Genomic DNA, 22,195 nt, shown 5'->3' on the forward strand with positions numbered 1-22,195 from the left:
TTGTACGAGATCAGTGGGTGAGGGACAGAGGGGTTATGCTGAGGGCACAATGTTCACTTCTTCCTTGGTAAAAACTGACTCTATGGCGGTGGAGCCATCTGCTAACAGTCTCTTTCCAGATGGCATGTAGGGATTTCAGGCATTGTGTCTTTACATATACATAAAATTAAATAATAACAAAACAAACAAACAGTGGTGAGGGGGAGGACAATTAAAACTGAGAAAATGTGTGGGAAAGAGAAGCCAAGAAATGATAGAAACATAAACTGTCATTTTTTTTATATAAATTATTCACTTTATACCAATCTTAAAGCATTCCCACCAACTATACAGAGTGGGGGCTGTCAGTTTGTGGGCTGAAGTGTTATTATTTTTATTATTAATATTATTATTATTATTATTATTAACAGTTTTTTATATAGCTCAGCAAATTCCGTTGCGCTTTACAACTGGACACAATGGGGGTCATTCAGACCTAATCGCTCGCTAGCAGTTTTTTGCAGCGCTGCGATCAGATAGTCGCCGCCTACAGGGGAGTGTATTTTAGTTGTGCAAGTGTGCGAATGCATGTGCAGCCAAGTAGTACAAAAAGATATTATGCAGTTTCTGAGTAGCCCAAGACTTACTCAGCCGCTGCGATCACTTCAGCCTGACCGGGACCGGAATTGACGTCGCACACCCGCCCTGCAAACGCTTGGACATGCCTACGTTTTTCCAGCCACTCCCTGAAAACGGTCAGTTGCCACCCAGAAACGCCTTCTTCCTGTCAATCTCCTTGCGATGGGCTGTGCGAATGGATTCTTTGTAAAACCCATCGCATAGCAACGATCCGCTTTGTACCCGTGCGACGTGCCTGCACATTGTGGTGCATATGCATGCACAGTTCTGACCTGATCGCAGCGCAGCGAAAAAACCTAGCATGCGATCAGGTGTGAGTGACCCCCTATGAAAAGACAAAACTGGGTAATAACAAACAGTCATAGAGGTAGGAGGGCCCTGCTCGCAAGCTTACAATCTATGGGGAAATAGGCGATGATACACAAGGATAGGTGCTATCCATATTATGTTATTGCTGAGAATGACATCGATATACCACAATAACTGGTTTCTCGTGACATGATAGGCTGCATTCTGCTATATATATTGATAGAGGACACAAAATAGCAGCCCACACCATGTTTTTGGGGATGTGTGTAAGCAAATAGTGCTGTTCGAGCGTTGTTGAACTGTAATTCCCTAAATAATCATGCCTCAGCATGCTGGGACTTATAGTACAGCAATAAGAGACCTACAGCCTGCTGTTTCCTAAAACAATTCACATTGGCTATATTATAATGTGCATGCATTACAGTACATTGATATTGATCACAATGCCATGCTTATCTCATAAAAGAGATAAAATTAAACGTTTCGTCCAATGTTTCACAGTACGTCTGCTTTCCTCTCATCTGCTTCCCAATGTGTTATCTCTTTTGTTTTCCCAGGACCACATTCCAGTGCCCTACCAGCCAGATTCCAGCAGCAACCCCTCCTCTACGACATCCTCCACACCGTCCTCACCTGCTCCTCCGCTTCCCCCCAGTGCCACCCCACCCTCTCCTCTCCACCCTTCCCCACAATGCACCCGCCAACAGAAGCCGTACAACTTACCAGGTAGTAAAACCCACCTGGGACAGGCAAAGTGCTGCTTACTAACCTAAAACTGTGCTAAACGAGTGGCACTGGAAAGGTTACCTACAGTATTGCAATAGTGCATGCAGATTCATTATTAGAACTACTGGGGGTGGAGGGGGTGATATTTATGAAAACAACAAATCAGATTTTTTTTTGATTTTTTTAGTGCTGTTATAAAAATGATGAAAGCAAACATTTAATTGGTTGCTATGAATTATTGTTATTTTACCTGTCAATTTTGATAAATGTTTCTGATGTGTTTTAGAATATGTGGCAAAATGTTAGAGGTTTCCAGATGTAATAGTTATCACCCTTATCAACTACCTTACTTCCAAACCTTTTACCTGTAATACTGTGGCAAGTATGCTATACAGTAGCAAGAATGAAAATTACATTGCACTTTTCTGTTTATTGATGGTCATTTCAATTATTTGCAAAATTGGAAGATTTTGAGTTGCAATTTATTGTGATTTGTGTTGTCCACATGTTTAACGTTATAGAGTCGGAGAAAGCAAAAATAATTAGTGTGATTTTAAATGTGTACAGCTTTGTGGTCTGTCCATTCTTGTTACAGTTATCCCTGCTGCTTTTATGTAAAACCATTGCCAGAAAATGGTCACGTGAAATATTCTGATTTCTGAACAAGTGAACTCTGTGTGCTCATGCTGTAATAGTCACCAATGCTACAGCAAAAAGCTGGCTGTACTTAGCAACAACATAATTTAAACAAAATAAAGTGCACTTTTGAATATTAATATCCACTGAACTGTCATGAACTACAGTCAAATCTGGCTAAGTGGAATTTCAAGGACGCCACATTTAGCCTCACAAAAGAGGTGTCTCACTTATCCAGTTTTTACTTATCCAGGTTCAAGAAGTTTTTGTCTCACTTATAGAGGCTCTCCCTTATGTAGGTTCAAACAGGATAAAATAAAATCGATTTAGGGCTGCGCTTAGGGGGTCATTCCGAGTTGATCGCTCGCTAGCTGCTTTTAGCAGCAGTGCAAACGCTAAGCCGCCGCCCTCTGGGAGTGTATTTTAGCTTAGCCGAAGTGCGACCGAAAGGATCGCAGCATTGCTACAAAAAAAGATTGTGCCGTTTCAGAGTAGCTCGAGACTTACTCTTAGCTAGCGATCACTTCAGTCTGTTTAGTTCCTGATTTGACGTCACAAACACGCCCTGCGTTCGGCCAGCCACTCCCCGTTTCCCCAGGCTCGCCTGCGTTTGTATCTGACACGCCTGTGTTTTTCAACACTCCCCGAAAACGGTCAGTTACCTCCCAGAAACGCCCCATTCCTGTCAATCACTCACCGATCAGCAGTGCGACTGAAAAGAGTCGCTAGACCTTGTGTGAAACTGCATCGGCTTTTGTGAAAGTACGTTGCGTGTGCGCACTGCGTGCCATACGCATGTGCAGAAGTGCCGATTTTTTTGCCTGATCGCTGCGCTGCGAACAACGGCAGCTAGCAATCAACTCGGAATGAACCCCCTTAATCTCCAAATCAAGGAAGTACAGGGAAACCCCTGTAAATCCAGGTACAGGGTACTTTAGTGGGGTATCATATAGTGACTTGTCAAACCTGTACTAATCCCAGTTACAGAGGTTCTAAAGGTGGTTGTCTCAATTATAGAGGTTAATAGAAATGTGCGGCGGGCACTTTTCGTGTTTTGGTTTTGGATCTGGATCCTCGCTCGTGTTTTGGATCTGGATAGGTTTTGCCAAAACCACCCTTTCGGGTTGTGATTTTGGTTTTCGATCTGGATGATTTTTGAAAAAACAACAACATAAAAATAGCTAAAATCACAGAATTTGGGAGTAATTTTGATCCTATTGTTTTATTAACCTCAATAACATTAATTTCCAGTCTATTCTTAACACCTCATACCTCACAATATTGTTTTAGGCATAAACGTTGCACCAATGTCGCTGTATGACTAAGCTAAGCGACACAAGTGTGTGGCACAAACACCTGGCACATCTAGGAGTAGCAATGCAGTGGCAAACAGGATGGCACTGAAAAAAACTAGGCCCCAAACAGCACATCATGCAAAGAAGTAAAAGAGGTGCAATGAGGTGGCTGTATCACTAAGCTAAGCGACACAAGTGAGCGGCACAGACACCTGGCCCATCTAGGAGTGGCACTGCAGTGGTAGACAGGAGGGCACTGAAAAAAACTAGGCCCCAAACAGCACATCATGCAAAGAAGTAAAAGAGGTGCAATGAGGTAGCTGTATCACTAAGCTAAGCGAAACAAGTGTGCGACATAAACACCTGGCCCATCTAGGATTGGCACTGCAGTCCCACTGCACTAATGGCGGATACCGGACGCACGTCTAACACCAACATAGCTGTCAAGGCCTCAGTTACCCGCTTTGCAACAGGATGACTGCTATCATATTTCATCTTCCTCGCAAAGGACTGTTGGACAGTCATTTGCTTAGTTGAAGTAGTACAAGTCGTCTTCTGACTTCTCCTCTGGGATGAGGATCAGCTCACAGCAGTGGCAGCAGGAGCAGTAGGAGGAAGTGGTTCTTGATCTTTCCCTATTTTATCCTCCAAATTTTTGTTCTCCATTATTTTTCTGGAGTTATATAACAAAATGCAGCACAGGAGAGCGTACCTCTACACCACACAGGGCAAACACTGTTAAAATTATTTGGATTAAATATTGATAACCCCTTTATTTGGAGTAAATAATATACAGCACAGGACAGCACCACTGAGCTTATATGGCAGTACCACTTGACTGGACTGATACGGCAGTACCACTGGACATATATGGCAGTATCACTGGACTGGGCTGGACTTATAATGCAGTACCACTGGACTGGATTTATACAGCAGTACCACTGGACTGGATTTATACGGCAGTACCACTGGATTTATACGGCAGTACCACTGGACTGGACTTATACGGCAGTATCACAGGACTTATACAGCAGTACCACTGGACTTATATGGCAGTATCACTGGAATTATATGGCAGTACCACTGTACTTATACGGCAGTACCACTGGACTGGATTTATATGGCATTACCACTGGACTTATACGGCAGTACCACTGGACTGGATTTATACGGCAGTATAACTGGACTTATATAGCAGTACCACTGGACATATACGGTAGTATCACTGGACATATATGGCAGTACCACTGGACTGGAATTATACGGCAGTACCACTGGACTTATACAGTAGTACCACTGGACTTATACAGCAGTATCACTGGATTTATATGGCAGTACCACTGGACTTATACAGCAGTACCACTGGACTGAATTTATACGGCAGTGCTACTGGACTTATATGGCAGTACCAATGGACTGGATTTATACAGCAGTATCACTTGACTTATACGGCAGTACCACTGAACATATACGTCAGTATCACTGGACAAATTCGGCAGTATCATTGGACTGGATTTATACGGCAGTATCACTGGATTTATACGGCAGTACCACTGGATATATACGGCAGTATCACTGGAATTATATGGCAGTACCACTGGACATATACGGCAGTATCACTGGACATATACGGCAGTATCACTGGACTTATACGGTAGTACCACTTGACTGGATTTATACTGTAGTATCACTGGTCTTATACAGCAGTATAACTGTACATATACAGCAGTATCACTGGACTTATACGGCAGTACCGCTAGACATATACAGCAGTATCACTGGAATTATATGGCAGTACCACTGGACATATACGGCAGCATCACTGGATTTAAATGGCAGTACCACTGGACATATACGGCAGTATCACTGGAAATATACGGCAATACCACTGGACTGGGTTTCTACGGCAGGACCACTGGATTTATATGGCAGTACCACTGGACATATACAGCAGTATCACTGAACATATACGGCAGTATCACTGGACTGGATTTATACGGCAGTATCACTGGACTTATACGGCAGTATCACTGGACATAGACGGCAGTATCACTGGACATATACGGCAGTTTCACTGGATTTATACGGCAGTATCACTGAACATAGACGGCAGTTTCACTGGACTTATATGGCAGTACCACTGGACTTATACAGCAGCACAGGGACACCACCACTAGACTGATGCAGGACAACACAGCACCACTGTAATGGACTGGACTTATACAGCAGCACTGGACATATGGCAGCAGAGGACACCACCACTTTGACTGGACTGATGCAGCACAAGACACTACCACTGGACTGATGCAGCACAACACAGCACTGGAATGACACACATAAGACATAGAAGGTCACCACACCACTTTCCCGCACAGACAGACACTGAGGAGAGAGAAACGTCCTCTCGCTACACTCTCCAGGACTGGAGTGAAAATGAAGGCGACACGCGGCTCCTTATATGGAATCCAAAACCCGCGAGAATCCGACAGCGGGATGATGACGTTTGGCCTCGTTCTGGTTTCCGAGTCAGGCGGGAAAACCCAAGCAGGACACGGATCCGGGCTCAGGACGTGATGTTCGGTAGGGTTCGGTTCTCAGAGAACCAAACCCGCTAATCTCTAGTTAATAAACTGGACTAATCTCACTTAAATAGGTCCTAACAGCAATCGTCCCAGTTATAGAGGTGATTATTCCTAATAATCAAGAAAAATCAGTCTTAGTTAAAGAGGTTAGAAAGTCTCACTAACGGAGGCCTTTTGTGCAAAAACAACTAGGCCCAGTAATAGAGGTTTTCCTCTTTCCCAGGTCCCACTTATCCAGGTTCGACTATAATGATTTATATTGTGAGGCCTCACTTGTCAGTCCTAGTTGTTATCAGCTCTAAGCCCAACATATATCACCTGGAAAAATGTACATGTACGGTAGTCATATTTTGTCTTGATGAAATCCACGGGAATCAGAACTGCATGAGACACAACCATAAATCAAGCGAAGAGTCATATGATATCAGCAGCTTTCAGTTTTATCCCGCAACAGCTCAATTGTATGTTTTAGAGCTGTTAATGTATATAACTGAATTGTTGTTAGAGTGTAAGCTCCGGGTTGGCAAGGCAAGGAACTGCAGGAACCTTGAATACTCATTATGTACTGCCTTTATCAATCTACTTTGTGTTCTGCTTTTTGTTCCACTTACATTTTACTGGTAAAAGCACAAAAACTCTGCAACCTGTTATCAGACTGTATGGCTCACTTATCAGCCAAAACAATTTGTGGTACACTAAGTAAACAATATTTCTCCCCCCCCCCCCCCCCCCCCCCTTTGTGACACTGCGCACCTTTTTCTGCACGTCTGCCTATTTTAATTTGCATGCATATCATTATTATTATTATTATTATTACTATTGCTACTTTGTAAGGGAGACATTTTATTTCTGTTAATAGGCTCAGTTGAGCAAAAGGGAACACTGGATCGATGTAGTAATCCACCCTGTTTTACACAAATATGTAAATGACATTTCCTTCTGCAAGATAAAATATTTTACAGAGCTGAAAGGATGCAGGTTAAGGTAGTCCTAATTTAACAGGTCTGATCAGATGCATTTTAGCATATACCCTGTAAAATTTACCTCAGACACGACTGTTGTGTGATGACTTCATTGTCCTCATCTATGCAGATTTTATTGCACAGGCAATGGAATTTTAGTGTCTATATACAGTGTATCTATCTATCTATCTATCTATCTATCTATCTATCTATCTATCTATATTACTATCTATATCTATCTATATAAATATATATACAGTGTATTTATATAATATTTATAGTATACATCTGCGGGTAGGGTTAGGTTTAGGCTGCGGGGAGAGAGGGTTAGGGGACCAGTGGGGGAAGGTAAGTATACCCATTGGGATTCTGATCTCGTGATGCCGCAGTCAGTAATTAGACCGCCAGCATCCCAACCACCGGCATTTCAAGCCCAACCCACATATATAGATGTCATATATATATATATATATATATATATATATATACGATACTCACCATCCTGACAGCAGCATCCCGATGGTGAAAATCCTGACAGCTTTTGGTGACCCCTAACAGCCCTCCTGCAGCCTAACCCTGTCTCCTTTGGCAGCCTAAGCCTAACCCTCCCCCTAATGCCTAACTCTAAACCTTAACCTAATACCATCAGGATCCATCTGGATTTTCCAGAGATGGGATTGTGAGTGTCGAGATGGTGTATACTATACAGGTATATCCAGTGTCTGTATGTATATATATATATATATATATATATATATATATATAAAAATTTGGTGCTGAAGACAGTGCGTCTGACAGTCTTGTTTAACCCAACCACATTATGAGGAACCCATCTATAAATCCTGACGTAGAAATACAATCTTTACCCTAGAATAATTTTGTGTCACAAAGGGAAACACATGCTGCCCAACTACTGTGCTAGTCTTGTTCAATATTTCTTGCAAAATATGCCATTGTTCGCTTCACTTAATATGTACACTCACATCCATAGAGTGCTAAACCTTAAACAGTTCTTAGTATATACGTACTAGAATCTAGTAAAGAACAAACATGCAAACATGATATCTTGGTCACAGCTACAATAGCCCAGAGGCTTGGTAGGTACACATGAATCGCTCTGGTAGGATCAGATGTAAGTTCTATAGAAGGTGATGATAATAATGTACACTATATTCAATTTGTTACAGAACTGCCGTACTGACATTTTACATATTTACATTTGTGAGCTAATAGGTGATACATCCTAAAGATACACAAGGACATGAAGGGTTAACCCAAATGAAAACATTGACCTTAAGGGGCATCCTTGTTGAGTTCCCCATTGGGTATCTGAATCAGCGAGTGGTAACTTACTGAGTGAGACCCTGATGTAGAGGACAATACATAGCTTCCTCCCTCTTGTTTATTTGGCCATAAAACATGTGTTCTTTACACGTCATGCTGGCAAAAAGCCTGTATAACACTTTTCCCTCATAGGACAGAGTAAAGATATATTTCATGTTGACAGGAGGCCCAGTAATCCAACCACCTCTTGTGAACACTTTTGATTTTACCCTGCTGGAATATAATTCCTATCCACCACTAGAAAAACAGTGCCTATGCTATAGAACTGGAATGCTACTGTTGTTATACTGTAATTGTGAACCTACTTGAAATATGCAACTGGGAGCATGAACTATATACCGCTTACTCAATGTGGAATAATTGTGAATTTGGCTTAATTGCTTAAAGTTTATTTACAAATTGTATGAAAATTGCTCACATAGTTTAGCTTTACATGTTGTCTGGAGTTATCTCACAATGCAATCTCCCATTTAGAACGTTCTGAGAAAGACATTAGCATTTGTGATTGTTGATATACACACGTGCACAGTATATATTAATGTTGGTTCCGTGTGCCTTTATTTTCTTCTAGGGTCCAACAGCACTTCTCATCCATGTACCTCATCTTTGCTGCAAGGTTCTCATTACTACAAGTACAAACAGCAATTCATATTTCCAGGTAACCGTATTATTCACAAAACAAATTGCGTGATCTTTATTAAAATATCACCACCGCGGTGGTGGCGAACTGAAATAAGCTAAATATGAACCATTTGAGCACTAATTTGGTTGGGTGCAGCTGCTTTACGCGGCTAAACCTGACCTCTCTGGATGCGACAAGCGTAATAAAAAGAAACAATTGAATATACCCCTCTCCCCAACCTCACGGCACTTTAGATGGGAGATCAGGAGATATAAACTGTTGAATATCGCCTAAGGAGTCCTTGTGAGCTGAGGGGCATGTCATATCATGCCAAACTTTATCCTTTGATCTCAGTGTAGCTTTTGATAAATATTTGGGTGCTATGTCTTAGATCAGGCATTCCCAACCGCGGTCCTCAAGGCACACCAACAGTGCAGGTTTTAGTGATATCCAGGCTTCAGCACAGATGGTTAAATCAAAATAACTGAGGTACTAATTAAGTCACCTGTGTTCAAGCCTGGATATCACTAAAACCTGCACTGTTAGTGTACCTTGAGGACCGAGGTTGGGAAACACTGTCTTAGATGATTGATGCAGAGACACATCCTATGCTTTAGAGTCCCTGCATATAAATAGCTACAATACACTCATGTTTATCATATTAATTTCTGACACTCCAGTTCTCATCTTGGTCAGGGCCGAAACTAGGATTCCTGTCACCCGGGGCAAAGAAGTAATTTGCGCGCGTGCGCCCCTTTCCACCCCCGCTCACCAAAATACCACCACCACAACTATAGGCTCTGCCCTTTCAGGCATCATTTTATTTTAACCATGAAAGATGGCCTTTTCTGACCCTGAGTGTCGCTCGCTATATATGTATATATCTAGATATATATATATATATATATATATATATATAGATATCTATATACACACACATATACTGTAGATAGATAGATAGATAGATAGATAGATAGATAGATAGATAGATAGATAGATAGATGAAATGGGGGACACTGGTTTCCAAAATTGAAAGTGCAAATTTAATTATAAGCATGTATTAAAAATAGTACATTTTAAATAATTTTTTTAGTTCAGTAATGTACACATCTTTATAAATAAATGTGCACTTCCATTTTCTTTAACTTTAGAATTTGTTTACACTACAGTGCAGGGTACTGTAGGTGGATGCCAGATTCCCCATTGGCACTGGCAGCTACTGTACTCGTCTCTGATTCACTCCCCCTCCCCCCTCCCCTCCAACTTTTATCTCAGTACTGCTGCCAGCACACATCTTCTTTTATTTTTTGTGTGTGCGTGGGTTCATTCCCGGCCACCGGACTCCCGTCTCTGATCTCTCTTCCTTTCTTTTTGTACTGTAGGGGGCGCTAGGAAGTCCGTTTCTGGTGCTGTACTGCTCTGGCTGCCTCCTGCTGCAGGGAAAAAGCAATAGCTGTCACTAGCTGACAGCCTGGTGACCTGCTGTGGGATGCCGGTAGCGTCTAGCCGGGTACCGGCTCCAGGCGCTCACGGCGCTTAATCGTTTCAGCTGCCGCGGCGTGCGTGTGACATCACAAGCATGCAGCTGCAGCTGAAACCAGGAAGCACTGTGAGCGCCTGGAGCCGGTACCCGGCTAGACGCTACCGGCATCCCACAGCAGGTCACCAGGCTGTCAGCTAGTGACAGCTATTGCTTTTTCCCCGCAGCAGGAGGCAGTCGGAGCAGTACAGCACCAGAAACAGACTTCCTAGTGCCCCCTACAGTACCGCCTGCGGGGCACGTGACCCCCTAGGCCCCCTCCTCCTGGTTACGGCCATGTCTTGGTCATAGATAACTGGCCAAATATTGTAATAGAAATACTTCATACAGGGCCGGTGCTAGAGTGTTTGGCGCCCTCCTGCAAATAATAAATTTGCGCCCTCCCATCCATAAAAAAGGGATAGCGCGCACTGCAAAAAGGGGTGTGCTCACAAAAGGAAGGGCGTGACCACAATGGTACCCACAATTCAAATTACGCAACACAGTATTACAATCTTATGCACATTAACCCAAACGTAGTGTCCCTGATTCATATTATGCCACATAATAGTGCCCCTTATTCACATTTAAAATCAATGACAGGGCCAGTTCTAGATCTCTAAGAGCTCAGGGCAATAGTTTCCTCTGGCCATGCTCAGAACAGGGACAGTGCGCGCCGAAGGCGCGTGCCAAAAATATAGGGCCACAGAATAGTACCAGTTCACATAACCCCACACAGTAGTGTCCGTTAGTCACATTACACCACACAGCAGTGTCCGTTAGTCACGTTACACCGCACAGTAGTGTCCGTTAGTCACATTATCCTGTACAGTAGTGTCCGTCATTCACACTACACCGCACAGCAGTGTCCGTTAGTCACATTACACCGCACAGCAGTGTCCGTTAGTCACATTACACCGCACAGTAGTACCCTTATACACCTTACGCCATACAGGAGAGCCGCTATTACACGTTACGCCAGAGTAGAGCCCATTATACACATTATGCCAGGTACAGCCCATTATACACATTATGAAGGTCATTGAGACCCCGCTGCAATAGCGGCCCTCACCGCAATTTGCCAGTGGCAGCAAACTGCATGCGCAGTGGGATGAGGCCACACACATTGCGGTCGCTTCCCCAATGGATGCAACCACAATGTGATTGATAGGCGACAGCGTAGCAGAGTTAAGGTGTTGCGGGGGTGACGCCGGTAAAAAAGGGGGCAGGCCAGGACGTCACACAGCCGCTCCCATAAAAAATGGCTGCTGACCAAGCTGCACTGCCAGGGGTCATCCTTAGATCAGATGTGTCCTCAATCAAATTGCGGATGCATCGGGAGGCGGCGCCACACATGCTGGGCTGCCTTGCCTTGTGCTGGGCGGCCCTCAGCATGTGCAGAGATGAACGCAGATCTGGCTGCATATACACCATCTGCGTTCATCTCTGAATGACCCCCTATGTCAGGTACAGCCGTCATTCCCACCACAATGCGGCCCAAGTACCTGCAGGAGGTCCCGGCTCAGGCACTGCTCCTTCTCTCCCTTCTCCGCCTCCGGTTTCTTGCAGGCTCCGTTACTTCAGCGGCTGTAGGATGTCAGAAGTGATGACGAGGGGGGAGCGGGTACTAATTACCTGGGACTTATGGAGTGGCCCAGCATGGACCCTGGTCTGCTGCACTCCCACCACCATCCCTCTTTACTGGGCAGCAGCATAAGGCTTTCATCCTGGGAGCACAGCATATGCTGCTAATGCTGAGCCTCTGCCTGTTCCTGTATAGGTGGGGAGGGGGGCGGAGGGTGATCACACTGATAATGTTCCTACACTGAATTCACCCTGCCTGAGGGGCTTGTTATGCACACCAGTGCCTGCAGGAATGTACTGGTGTTTGAACTGTTATGCAAAACAAATGGACTCACAGACAGACTGGGGAATATGACATAACGTACACAGAAGGTGATAGGGTAACAAAATACACACAAAGTGAACAGAGAAGCCCAGAGGCTAAGGAACTGGGTGTCTCCCTTGTATTAGTAATGCTCAGATGAGAAAAGCAAGATGTTGTGTTTTAATACGTAGAGAACCCGAAATGCTGTTGCTAAGGGCAACAGCAAAACCCTAAAGGGTTACCAACGGGTGTGGCAGTAAACTCCTTGGTCAGAGATGGAATGATAGACACAAGGAGAGTCTCCACAATCCTAATTCTCACTTGCAGTGCACAGGTTCAGCTTACTGCCACTAAACTGACCCCTGACACCTAGCACAGTGAGACAGGATTAGACAGGCAAGTCTTAGAATACAGCCGCAAACTTGCTAAGTTCACAGAGTAGTAACAGAACCCCAGCAAGCTAAACGACTGACTCCAGTCTTACTGCTAGGTCTGGATTGGCAGAGTGTAATACCAAATCCCCAGGCCTATTTGCAGTAAGCAACAAACAAATACAAAGCTACACAGTACTGGCTAACTTTCAGGAACTGACTAACCAACAAAGATTCAGCAGCACCTGCTTACCCTAAGAAGAGGCCTTATAAAGCAGGTGCTGTCCACGCCCCACTCAGACCTCACAGACTGTGAGCACAAAAACCAGCACCGGATCCCCTACCGTGCACAGAGCCTGTAACCACTGCACAGCAAAAGACCCGAACCGGAGTATCAGCTGCGCTCAGGTTACTCTGCTAGCACTTGTCTCCCGGTTGCCATGACGACGTGGCAGCACAGGGCAGGAGACCCTAACAGGGCTGGCCGGGGGCTCAGGGATCATCAGGCGCCATTAAGATTTAAAAAAAAAAAAAAGTTTTCTATGAGGGGGCGTGGCCACGCCTCCCGCGATTAGGCCACGCCCCTAATACAGTTTGGGACGGCGGCGGGCGGCAGCGGAGCAGCTGTGTGAGGGGTGAGTCTGCACAGTGCCACTGCCTGCAGTCTCACTGGGGAGGAGGAGGGGAGAGAGCCGCGCTACCCGCTGCCAGCGCTGCTACCTGTCATCCAGACTGACAGGCGCAGCAGCAGGGTAGCAGAGCAGGGAGAGCGCCTCTTCACCTCAGCGCCTCCCTGCATTGCATACCCTTGCTGAGCGGGTAGCGCCGGCTCTGACTTCATATTAAACCACCAATTCTAATAACCCATTTCTAATTACCATAAAGTAACACATTAAGGGGCGATTCAATACTTCTGGGTGCCCCCTGCTTGGCATCTAAACAATTGGGTGTATATCGCAGCAATTCAATTGTTGCTCTAATCATATTCCATTAGTATTTAATGTGGCTGACAGCATAGCTGAAACCATCCAAAGTTGTTGTTTGGGCATCTAAAGTTGTGGTGTGGGTGCTTTGGGCTCCCAAAAATATGGACTTTTCACACATTTTTTTTCACAGCATCTGAAGGTAAATCTGTCTGCCGCTGCTAATGGGTGTCTGATCGGAGCAACAATTGAAATGCTCCAATCAGACGCCCATTCATTTAGACGCCCAGCAGGGGGCATCCGGAACATTTGAACCTCTCTCTAAGCGTCAAATTCAATTAGTCATGGTCAACTCTTTGTTTACTGCAGCTTGACTTAATGTGCATATTGCATGCTAATTTTGCTTACCACACATTTGTACATTCCCGCTATTTGTACAATTCAATTGCAAAAGGCTTACCCTGGGTGGTTTCTACAGTCATTTTCGCTGCGTTAAGTGTGCGGTAAAATGCGGAAATCATCCTGTACCCCAGGAAAGTGCAATCTAACATTGGATATCAGTATAGAAGTTTATTACTGGCCAAAAGCAAAGTATTTTGGGCTCATGAAATTGTGAAATAGCAGTTTTTTTGCATGTTTTAAATAAGTTATTACATTTTTTTTTTTAGAAAGTTAGTGTTTTTTAGTAAAAAGTTTGTGGTGCATAAAAATGCTGGTAAGTTGTTTTTTTGTGTTATTTTTAACCACTTTTAAAAATGTTTTAAGAAGAAAACACCTGTAACTCCCACCTGCAAACATATAAACACCTGTCTCATACATACAGCACCCCCATATACCTGTCCCTTATATTTGACTCTTTATTCTACATTTTACAAAATATCACCCAAAAATGACATGTCATTATAGGAAAAATTATGCTAATTAAAAACTTCTAAGGGCCTAATTAATCATTAGTTCCAGGGGTTCTGAACCAAGTAACAATTTTTTTTACCTTAAAATAGGAATTATCCCCAACTTTTCACCAGCTCAAGGGTTGCAAACAAAATGATGCGTTAATTCTTATGGAGCAGTAATGCCACTTAACACATGCAGCTAATTGAATAGCAAAAGATTTGTGCCCAGACACTGTAAGTTGAATTTACCTGCATAAACTGGTTAACACTCCTCATTGAGGGCCTGCTTGGGTTTTGTATGCCTTCCCAATGCTTTCCATACAAATACGAAGGTTTGAGGTCTGTTTTTGCTCAAGATCCGTTCCGTGCATGAGCAGAAAGGGTCTTTGTGATATCGTTCGCAACCCACCTTTAGCCGCAGCATGACTGATATGCTGCAGCATTTGGGAGGCAGAGCTTTTGTCCCTGCTTTGCAGGCTTGCCAAGCCAATGGTTTGCCTCACTGGACATATACTTCCTGCACCTGTCTGTCCCTATACGGACAGCTTCATATTCTCCCTTTGTATATTATCCCCCCGTGCTTGTGTGTGTTCCCCCCAAGGACTCCAGTTTCCTCCCGCAATATAGCTAATTGGTTCCTGACGGCAAGGGGTTAGGGCCTGGGGTGTGTGTGTGTGTGTGTGGGGGGGGGGGGGGGCGCGAAGGTTAGGCACTAGAGGAGATAGGGGGGTTAGCCATAGCCACCACCCCTCAAGTGTTAGCCCTTGCCGCCACCCCCTGTGATTTAGCCCTAGCCACCACCCCCACTATCTTAGCCCTAGCCCCCACCCCAGGCTGGTTAGGGTAGGAGGCAGGGGATCGGTAAATTAATGACCCCATCCCCTGTCGGCATTCTAATTGTCGGAATGCCGGTTATGTGACCGCCTGCATCCCGACCACTGGGCTCCCCCAGCACACCCGTATGTAGTAGGGAATATACATTGTAAGCTTGACTGGGGCAGGAACTGACGTGAATGGTGAAATATTCTCTGTAAAGTGCTGCAGAATATGTTTGCACTATATACCTGTACATAACTGATAATAAATAATATATTACTATGATGCTGTTATTTATTATAGTAGCTAGCTTATTTAAGAGGAGCCTAAATAAGAGAAATCACAGATATCGCCTGCGTTAGGAATATTATTGATACAGATAGCAGTCTCCATTATTATTAGTGGTGACTCTTGTCAGGGATCATTTACAAAGCTTCAAAAAGCATAGCTTGGAGCTTGACACCAACTACTACCATTATCTGATGATGGCATTACCTGTTGTAATCCTGTGAGGGGTTCTTCTGATCCCTCCCCAGCAACCTCCGTGCTCCTCCCTGGCTGGTTATTGCAATTTTACTTTGTGCACGTGCGGCCCAAAGGCCACAACAAAGTGATAGCAATAGTTATTATGTAGTGCAAACCTCTATGAAGCCACTGTCCTGCCAAGGATTTATTGTTAACTAGCCCAGAAAAATCATTCCTTATCTCTGTGACATTCAGTGACAAGGAATGATACCTTTTGGGGGCCCTAAAGCAACCAATGATATATAAACACTTAAAGACATGTAATACAGATTAAAGCAATGTCTTATTGGTGTCCTATCAGTGTGCTTGTCTTTGTTGAATACATGCTGTTGTCTGCATTTTATTCACGTGCTATTACTTACTTGTAGATGTTGTGCCTGAAGTCCCTCGAGCTCCCCAAGTAATCCTTCATCCAGTCAACTCTAATCCAGTGTAAGTACTCTATACTATGCTCCGTAAATAAAAGTAGTGTATTTGCCTCTACACCAGGTATATATCAATATGTGGACCTCCAACTGCTGTGGAACAATACATCAAAGCATGCCACGCCACATTTTTGCTATTAGGGTATGCTAAAATTGTGGAGGGCATGCTGGCATGTGTAGTCTCACAACTACTGGATGGCTGTATTTTGAATACCCCCGCTGTATACAATGTTTGTCCAGGAATCAGTTTCCCGACGGTCGGGATCCCGGCGGTCGAACTCCAGACCAAGGCAGCCAAATCCACACTCGGGAGGGGGAAGGGGTCCATGCCACCCCCCGAGGGGGAATAAGTTAGTGTGGCGAGCAAAGTACGCCACCAGGCCCGAAGTGTGGCGAGCGGATATACTGTTCTCGCCGTCAGGTTCCTGCATATCGGGATTCCGGCATCGATATTATGACCGCCAGGATCCTGGCCATACGGATCCCATACTGATTCCATGTGTACTGTACAGTCATTTTCTCACATGATATTTCACTACAAGATCCAGGCTATTTGGGGTCTATGTACTTGTACTTAGGTAAAATATGCATTGGATTTGCTTAAGATGTAGGTTTTGCTTTGGTTTAAGGATATAAAGTGTTCAGCAAATTAACTGGGACAAGCTTGTTTTATGCTGTTTCTATGGTATTAAGAAAATATAATTACCCTGATCTCCAATAACTTATTGTATGCTCTATAGTCTCAACTAGTGATGTGCACCGGAAATTTTTCGGGTTTTGTGTTTTGGATTCGGTTCCACGGCCGTGTTTTGGATTCGGACGCGTTTTGGCAAAACCTCCCTGAAAATTTTTTGTCGGATTCGGGTGTGTTTTGGATTCGTTTGTTTTTTTTACAAAAAACCCTCAAAAACAGCTTAAATCATAGAATTTGGGGGTCATTTTGATCCCATAGTATTATTAACCTCAATAACCATAATTTCCATTCATTTCCAGTCTATTCTGAACACCTCACAATATTATTTTTAGTCCTAAAATTTGCACCGAGGTCGCTGGATGACTAAGCTAAGCGTCACAAGTGGCCGACACAAACACCTGGCCCATCTAGGAGTGGCACTGCAGTGTGAGACAGGATGGCCGATTTAAAAAATAGTCCGCAAACAGCACATGATGCAAAGAAAAAAAGAGGTGCACCAAGGTCGCTGGATGGCTAAGCTAAGCGACCCAAGTGGCCAACACAAACACCTGGCCCATCTAGGAGTGGCACTTCAGTGTCAGACAGGATGGCCGATTTAAAAAATAGTCCCCAAACAGCACATGATGCAAAGAAAAAAAGAGGTGCACCAAGGTCGCTGGATGGCTAAGCTAAGCGACCCAAGTGGCCGACACAAACACCCGGCCCATCTAGGAGTGGCACTGCAGTGTCAGACAGGATAGCCGATTTAAAAAATAGTCCCCAAACAGCACATGATGCAAAGAAAAAAAGAGGTGCACCAAGGTCGCTGGATGGCTAAGCTAAGCGACCCAAGTGGCCGACACAGACACCTGGCCCACCTAGGAGTGGCACTGCAGTTTTCTAGCAAGAGGATGAGTGCTTCCATCCTCATGTGAATCTGAACCACAAGCCATGAACATAGGCCAGGGCCTCAGCCGTTCCTTGCCACTCCGTGTCGTAAATGGCATATTGGCAAGTTTACGCTTCTCATCAGATGCTTTTAATATTGATTTTTGGTTAATTTTACTGAACTTTTGTAGTATGCTATACGACACAGAGGTAGAGCAATGGACTACTGTACCGTACTGCTATATATATACTTGTGTTCAGCAAAATTCTGCACTGTCCTCCTGCTATATAATACTGCGCACAACTAAAATGCACCACAGGTATGGATGGATAGTATACTTGACGACACAGAGGTAGGTAGAGCAGTGGACTACTGTACCGTACTGCTATATATTATATACTGGTGGTCAGCAAAATTCTGCACTGTCCTCCTACTATATAATACTGCGCACAACTAAAATGCACCACAGGTATGGATGGATAGTATACTTGACGACACAGAGGTAGGTAGAGCAGTGGCATACTGTACCGTACTGCTATATATTATATACTGGTGGTCAGCAAAATTCTGCACTGTCCTCCTACTATATAATACTGCGCACAACTAAAATGCACCACAGGTATGGATGGATAGTATACTTGACGAAAAAGAGGTAGGTAGAGCAGTGGACTACTGTACCGTACTGCTATATATTATATACTGGTGGTCAGGAAAATTCTGCACTGTCCTCCTACTATATAATACTGCGCACAACTAAAATGCACCACAGGTATGGATGGATAGTATACTTGACGACACAGAGGTTAGGTAGAGCAGTGGACTACTGTACCGTACTGCTATATATTATATACTGGTGGTCAGGAAAATTCTGCACTGTCGTCCTACTATATAATACTGTGCACAACTAAAATGCACCACAGGTATGGATGGATAGTATACTTGATGACACAGAGGTAGGTAGAGCAGTGGCCTACTGTACCGTACTGCTATATATTATATACTGGTGATCAGCAAAATTCTGCACTGTCCTCCTACTATATTTTATTGCGCACAACTAAAATGCACCACAGGTATGGATGGATAGTATACTTGACGACACAGAGGTAGGTAGAGCAGTGGCCTACTGTACCGTACTGCTATATATTATATACTGGTGGTCACTGGTCAGCAAAATTCTGCACTGTCCTCCTATACTACAATGCAGCACAGATATGGAGCGTTTTTCAGGCAGAGAACGTAGATATTTTCAGCACACTGAGCACAGATATTTGCAAGCACACTGAGCACAGATATTTGCAGCACACTGAGCACAGATATTTGCAGCACACTGAGCACAGATATTTGCAGCACACTGAACACAGAAACTGAGAGAACGCTGCACGTCCTCTCCCTATCATCTCCAATGCACGAGTGAAAATGGCGGCGACGTGCGGCTCCTTATATAGAATACGAATCTCGCGAGAATCCGACAGCGGGATGATGACGTTCGGGCGCGCTCAGGTTAACCGAGCAAGGCGGGAGGATCCGAGTCTGCCTCGGAACCGTGTAAAATGGGTGAAGTTCGGGGGGGTTCGGATTCCGAGAAACCGAACCCGCTCATCACTAGTCTCAACATATGGTTTTTGTGGGTTCACTACTATATGCCGGCGGTCGGGCTCCCGGCGACCAGCATACCGGCGCCGGGAGCCCGACCGCCGGCATACCGACAGCGTGGCGAGCGCAAATGAGCCCCTTGTGGGCTCGCTGCGCTCGCCACGCTACGCGCGCCAAGCTATTTTATTCTCCCTCCAGGGGGGTTGTGGAACCCCATGAGGGAGAATAAGTGTCGGTATGCCGGCTGTCGGGATCCCGGCGCCGGTATACTGTGCGCCGGGATCCCGTCAGTCGGCATACTGAAGACCACCCGGTTTTTGTATGTATTTCTTATTTCATCATCAGGAAAACACATTAGAAATTAAATGTACCCTAGTTGAACAGTCTTATGGGGTGTAATGAGTCTTATGGGGTGTAACACTGGAAAGTCCCTAGGTCACTAAAGCGTGTATATTTTTTTAGTTCTTCAATACTGTTCTTTGCTTTTCTTAAAATATGTCACCATGGCCCTCATTCCAAGTTGTTCGCTCGCTAGCTGCTTTTAGCAGCATTGCACACGCTAGGCCGCCGCCCTCTGGGAGTGTATCTTAGCTTAGCAGAAGTGCGAACAGAAGGTTAGCAGTTCTGCTATTAAATATTTCCCTGCAGTTTCTGAGTAGCTCCAGACCTACTCCTAGATTGCGATCACCTCAGTCCGTTTAGTTCCTGGTTTGACATCACAAACACACCCAGCGTCCGGCCAGCTACTCCCCCATTTCTCCAGACTCTCCTGCATTTTAGCCTGACACGCCTGCGTTTTTTAGCACACTCCCGGAAAACGCTCAGTTTCCGCCCAGAAACACCCACTTCCTGTCAATCATTCACCGAATAGCAGAGCGACTGAAAAGCGTCGCTCGGACCTGTGTAAAATTGCATAGTTTTGTGTGAAAATACTTAGCGCGTGTGCCCTGCGGCCCATACGCATGTGCAGAATCGCCCATTTTTAGCCTGATCGCTATTCTCCTAAAAACGGTAATGAGCGAACAACTCGGAATGACCACCCGTGTTGGAAGCTTGCCTCAACAGCTGAAATACTGTAACTCTGAGATTTAGATTATCACTCTATATTTCTGAATTCATCATTCTTTCAATGGGAACAAGACTTCCAGGCCCTGTAGAGGACAACCATCAACCAAACATTTTGGGGAGATGTTTTACTGTCTGCTGAATATGTCCCATTCATAGACAATCAGAATGACTTTACCGTACAACAACTTTTCTGTACTCTTCCACAAATAAATGGTTTTCATTGGAAAAATCCCTTTTTCCAATCATATCTGATCTAGTTCTTGTAATTTTCAGCCCATTACAAGTGAGTTTCCTTACTTTTAGCTGAAAGGAGTTTCTTTTTTATTGGTCTTGCAGTGTTTTCCACTTCTAGAAGTACAGTATGTTCCTCACCGTTGAAGAATCAGTGCGTACCCTAACAACTGCTGTCGCTAGTTTCATGTCCTTGTTTGTTTTATCTTGACAGATAACATTTTTAAAATTGATAGTTTGTCATTTCAGGGTTTTTTGCTTTTCTGTCTGCATTTCCCAGTTAGCAATACTGGGAAGTCATTAATATGTGCTTTTTAAAAGTGATTTTCTTTTTATTCTCTGTTTGTCTGTTATCTATACTGAAGGAAGAAAAAAATGAACACCAATTTAAAATGAAACCATAACATGAAAAAATGTTGACTTGACAAAATCTGTCTGTAAAATGACATACTGTAAAGTGAACTACAGGTGGGTAGACCCATCTTGAATCAGTTTTATTTACTAATGGCCACATATGTGGTCCCACATCATCTCTAAAAAAAACACACACACACACACACACACACACACACACACACACACACACACACACCTCTATGGGGTATATTTATGAAGCTTCTTGGCGGGTTTCACCGACAAATTTAAAGCTGCACTAATATTTAGCATAGAACATGCAGGGCTTTGTACAATCTCAGAAGCAGCAGAGCAGCAGCTTGTAGAATATACCTTTACTTATGTGCTGAAAAACACACAAAACTTTCTTTGTCCCAGTTTATTTTGCATACAGTACCACTTTGTTGAAAAAATCCTAAGTATTGATTTAAAATCTTTTTAATTTGCACTAGAAGTACAAATGTTGATTAAGGTACGTCAGCCCTAAATGGACTAGCGGTCTCTAAACCAGGGACTTTAGGGGTGTATACTTACTAAAGTGCAGGTTTATAGAAGTGGAGATGTTGCATATGGCAACCAATCAGATTCTAATTCTTATCTTCTAGAAGGTGCTAGATAAATGATAAGTAGAATCTGATCGGTTGCTATGGGCAACATCTCCCCTTCTCTAAACCCGCACTTTAGTAAATATACCCACAACAATTTAATTTCCCTACCTCAGGTGCACAAACTCTAATAACACTAGGTACAGTTTTGGTCACAAGCTTAATCTATCTATATGAATAGCATTTAGATACAATGGGGGGTATACTATTATCCACGTAAATTATGGATAATAGATAGCGTCTATTCAGTGGAGACAGAGGTACTGGGGCATGCCAGCAGCTCTCAGAG

The 22,195-nt window shown here is 44.0% G+C and overlaps 1 protein-coding gene across 2 annotated transcripts in view; it reads left to right on the top strand.

Annotated features, from left to right (window-relative positions):
* KSR2 (kinase suppressor of ras 2) overlaps nucleotides 1-22,195 on the top strand; it is an 868,249-nt gene that overhangs the window by 647,335 nt on the left and 198,719 nt on the right. For both annotated transcript variants that reach the window (XM_063964329.1, XM_063964330.1), the window contains exons 10-12: nucleotides 1,485-1,653; nucleotides 9,044-9,130; nucleotides 16,398-16,461. In XM_063964329.1, coding sequence (XP_063820399.1) covers nucleotides 1,485-1,653; nucleotides 9,044-9,130; nucleotides 16,398-16,461 — 320 coding nt within the window. The remainder of the gene's footprint in view (nucleotides 1-1,484; nucleotides 1,654-9,043; nucleotides 9,131-16,397; nucleotides 16,462-22,195) is intronic.

This window comes from Pseudophryne corroboree, chromosome 1, assembly GCF_028390025.1.
Source record: "Pseudophryne corroboree isolate aPseCor3 chromosome 1, aPseCor3.hap2, whole genome shotgun sequence".
In the NCBI taxonomy this organism is placed as follows: domain Eukaryota; kingdom Metazoa; phylum Chordata; class Amphibia; order Anura; family Myobatrachidae; genus Pseudophryne; species Pseudophryne corroboree.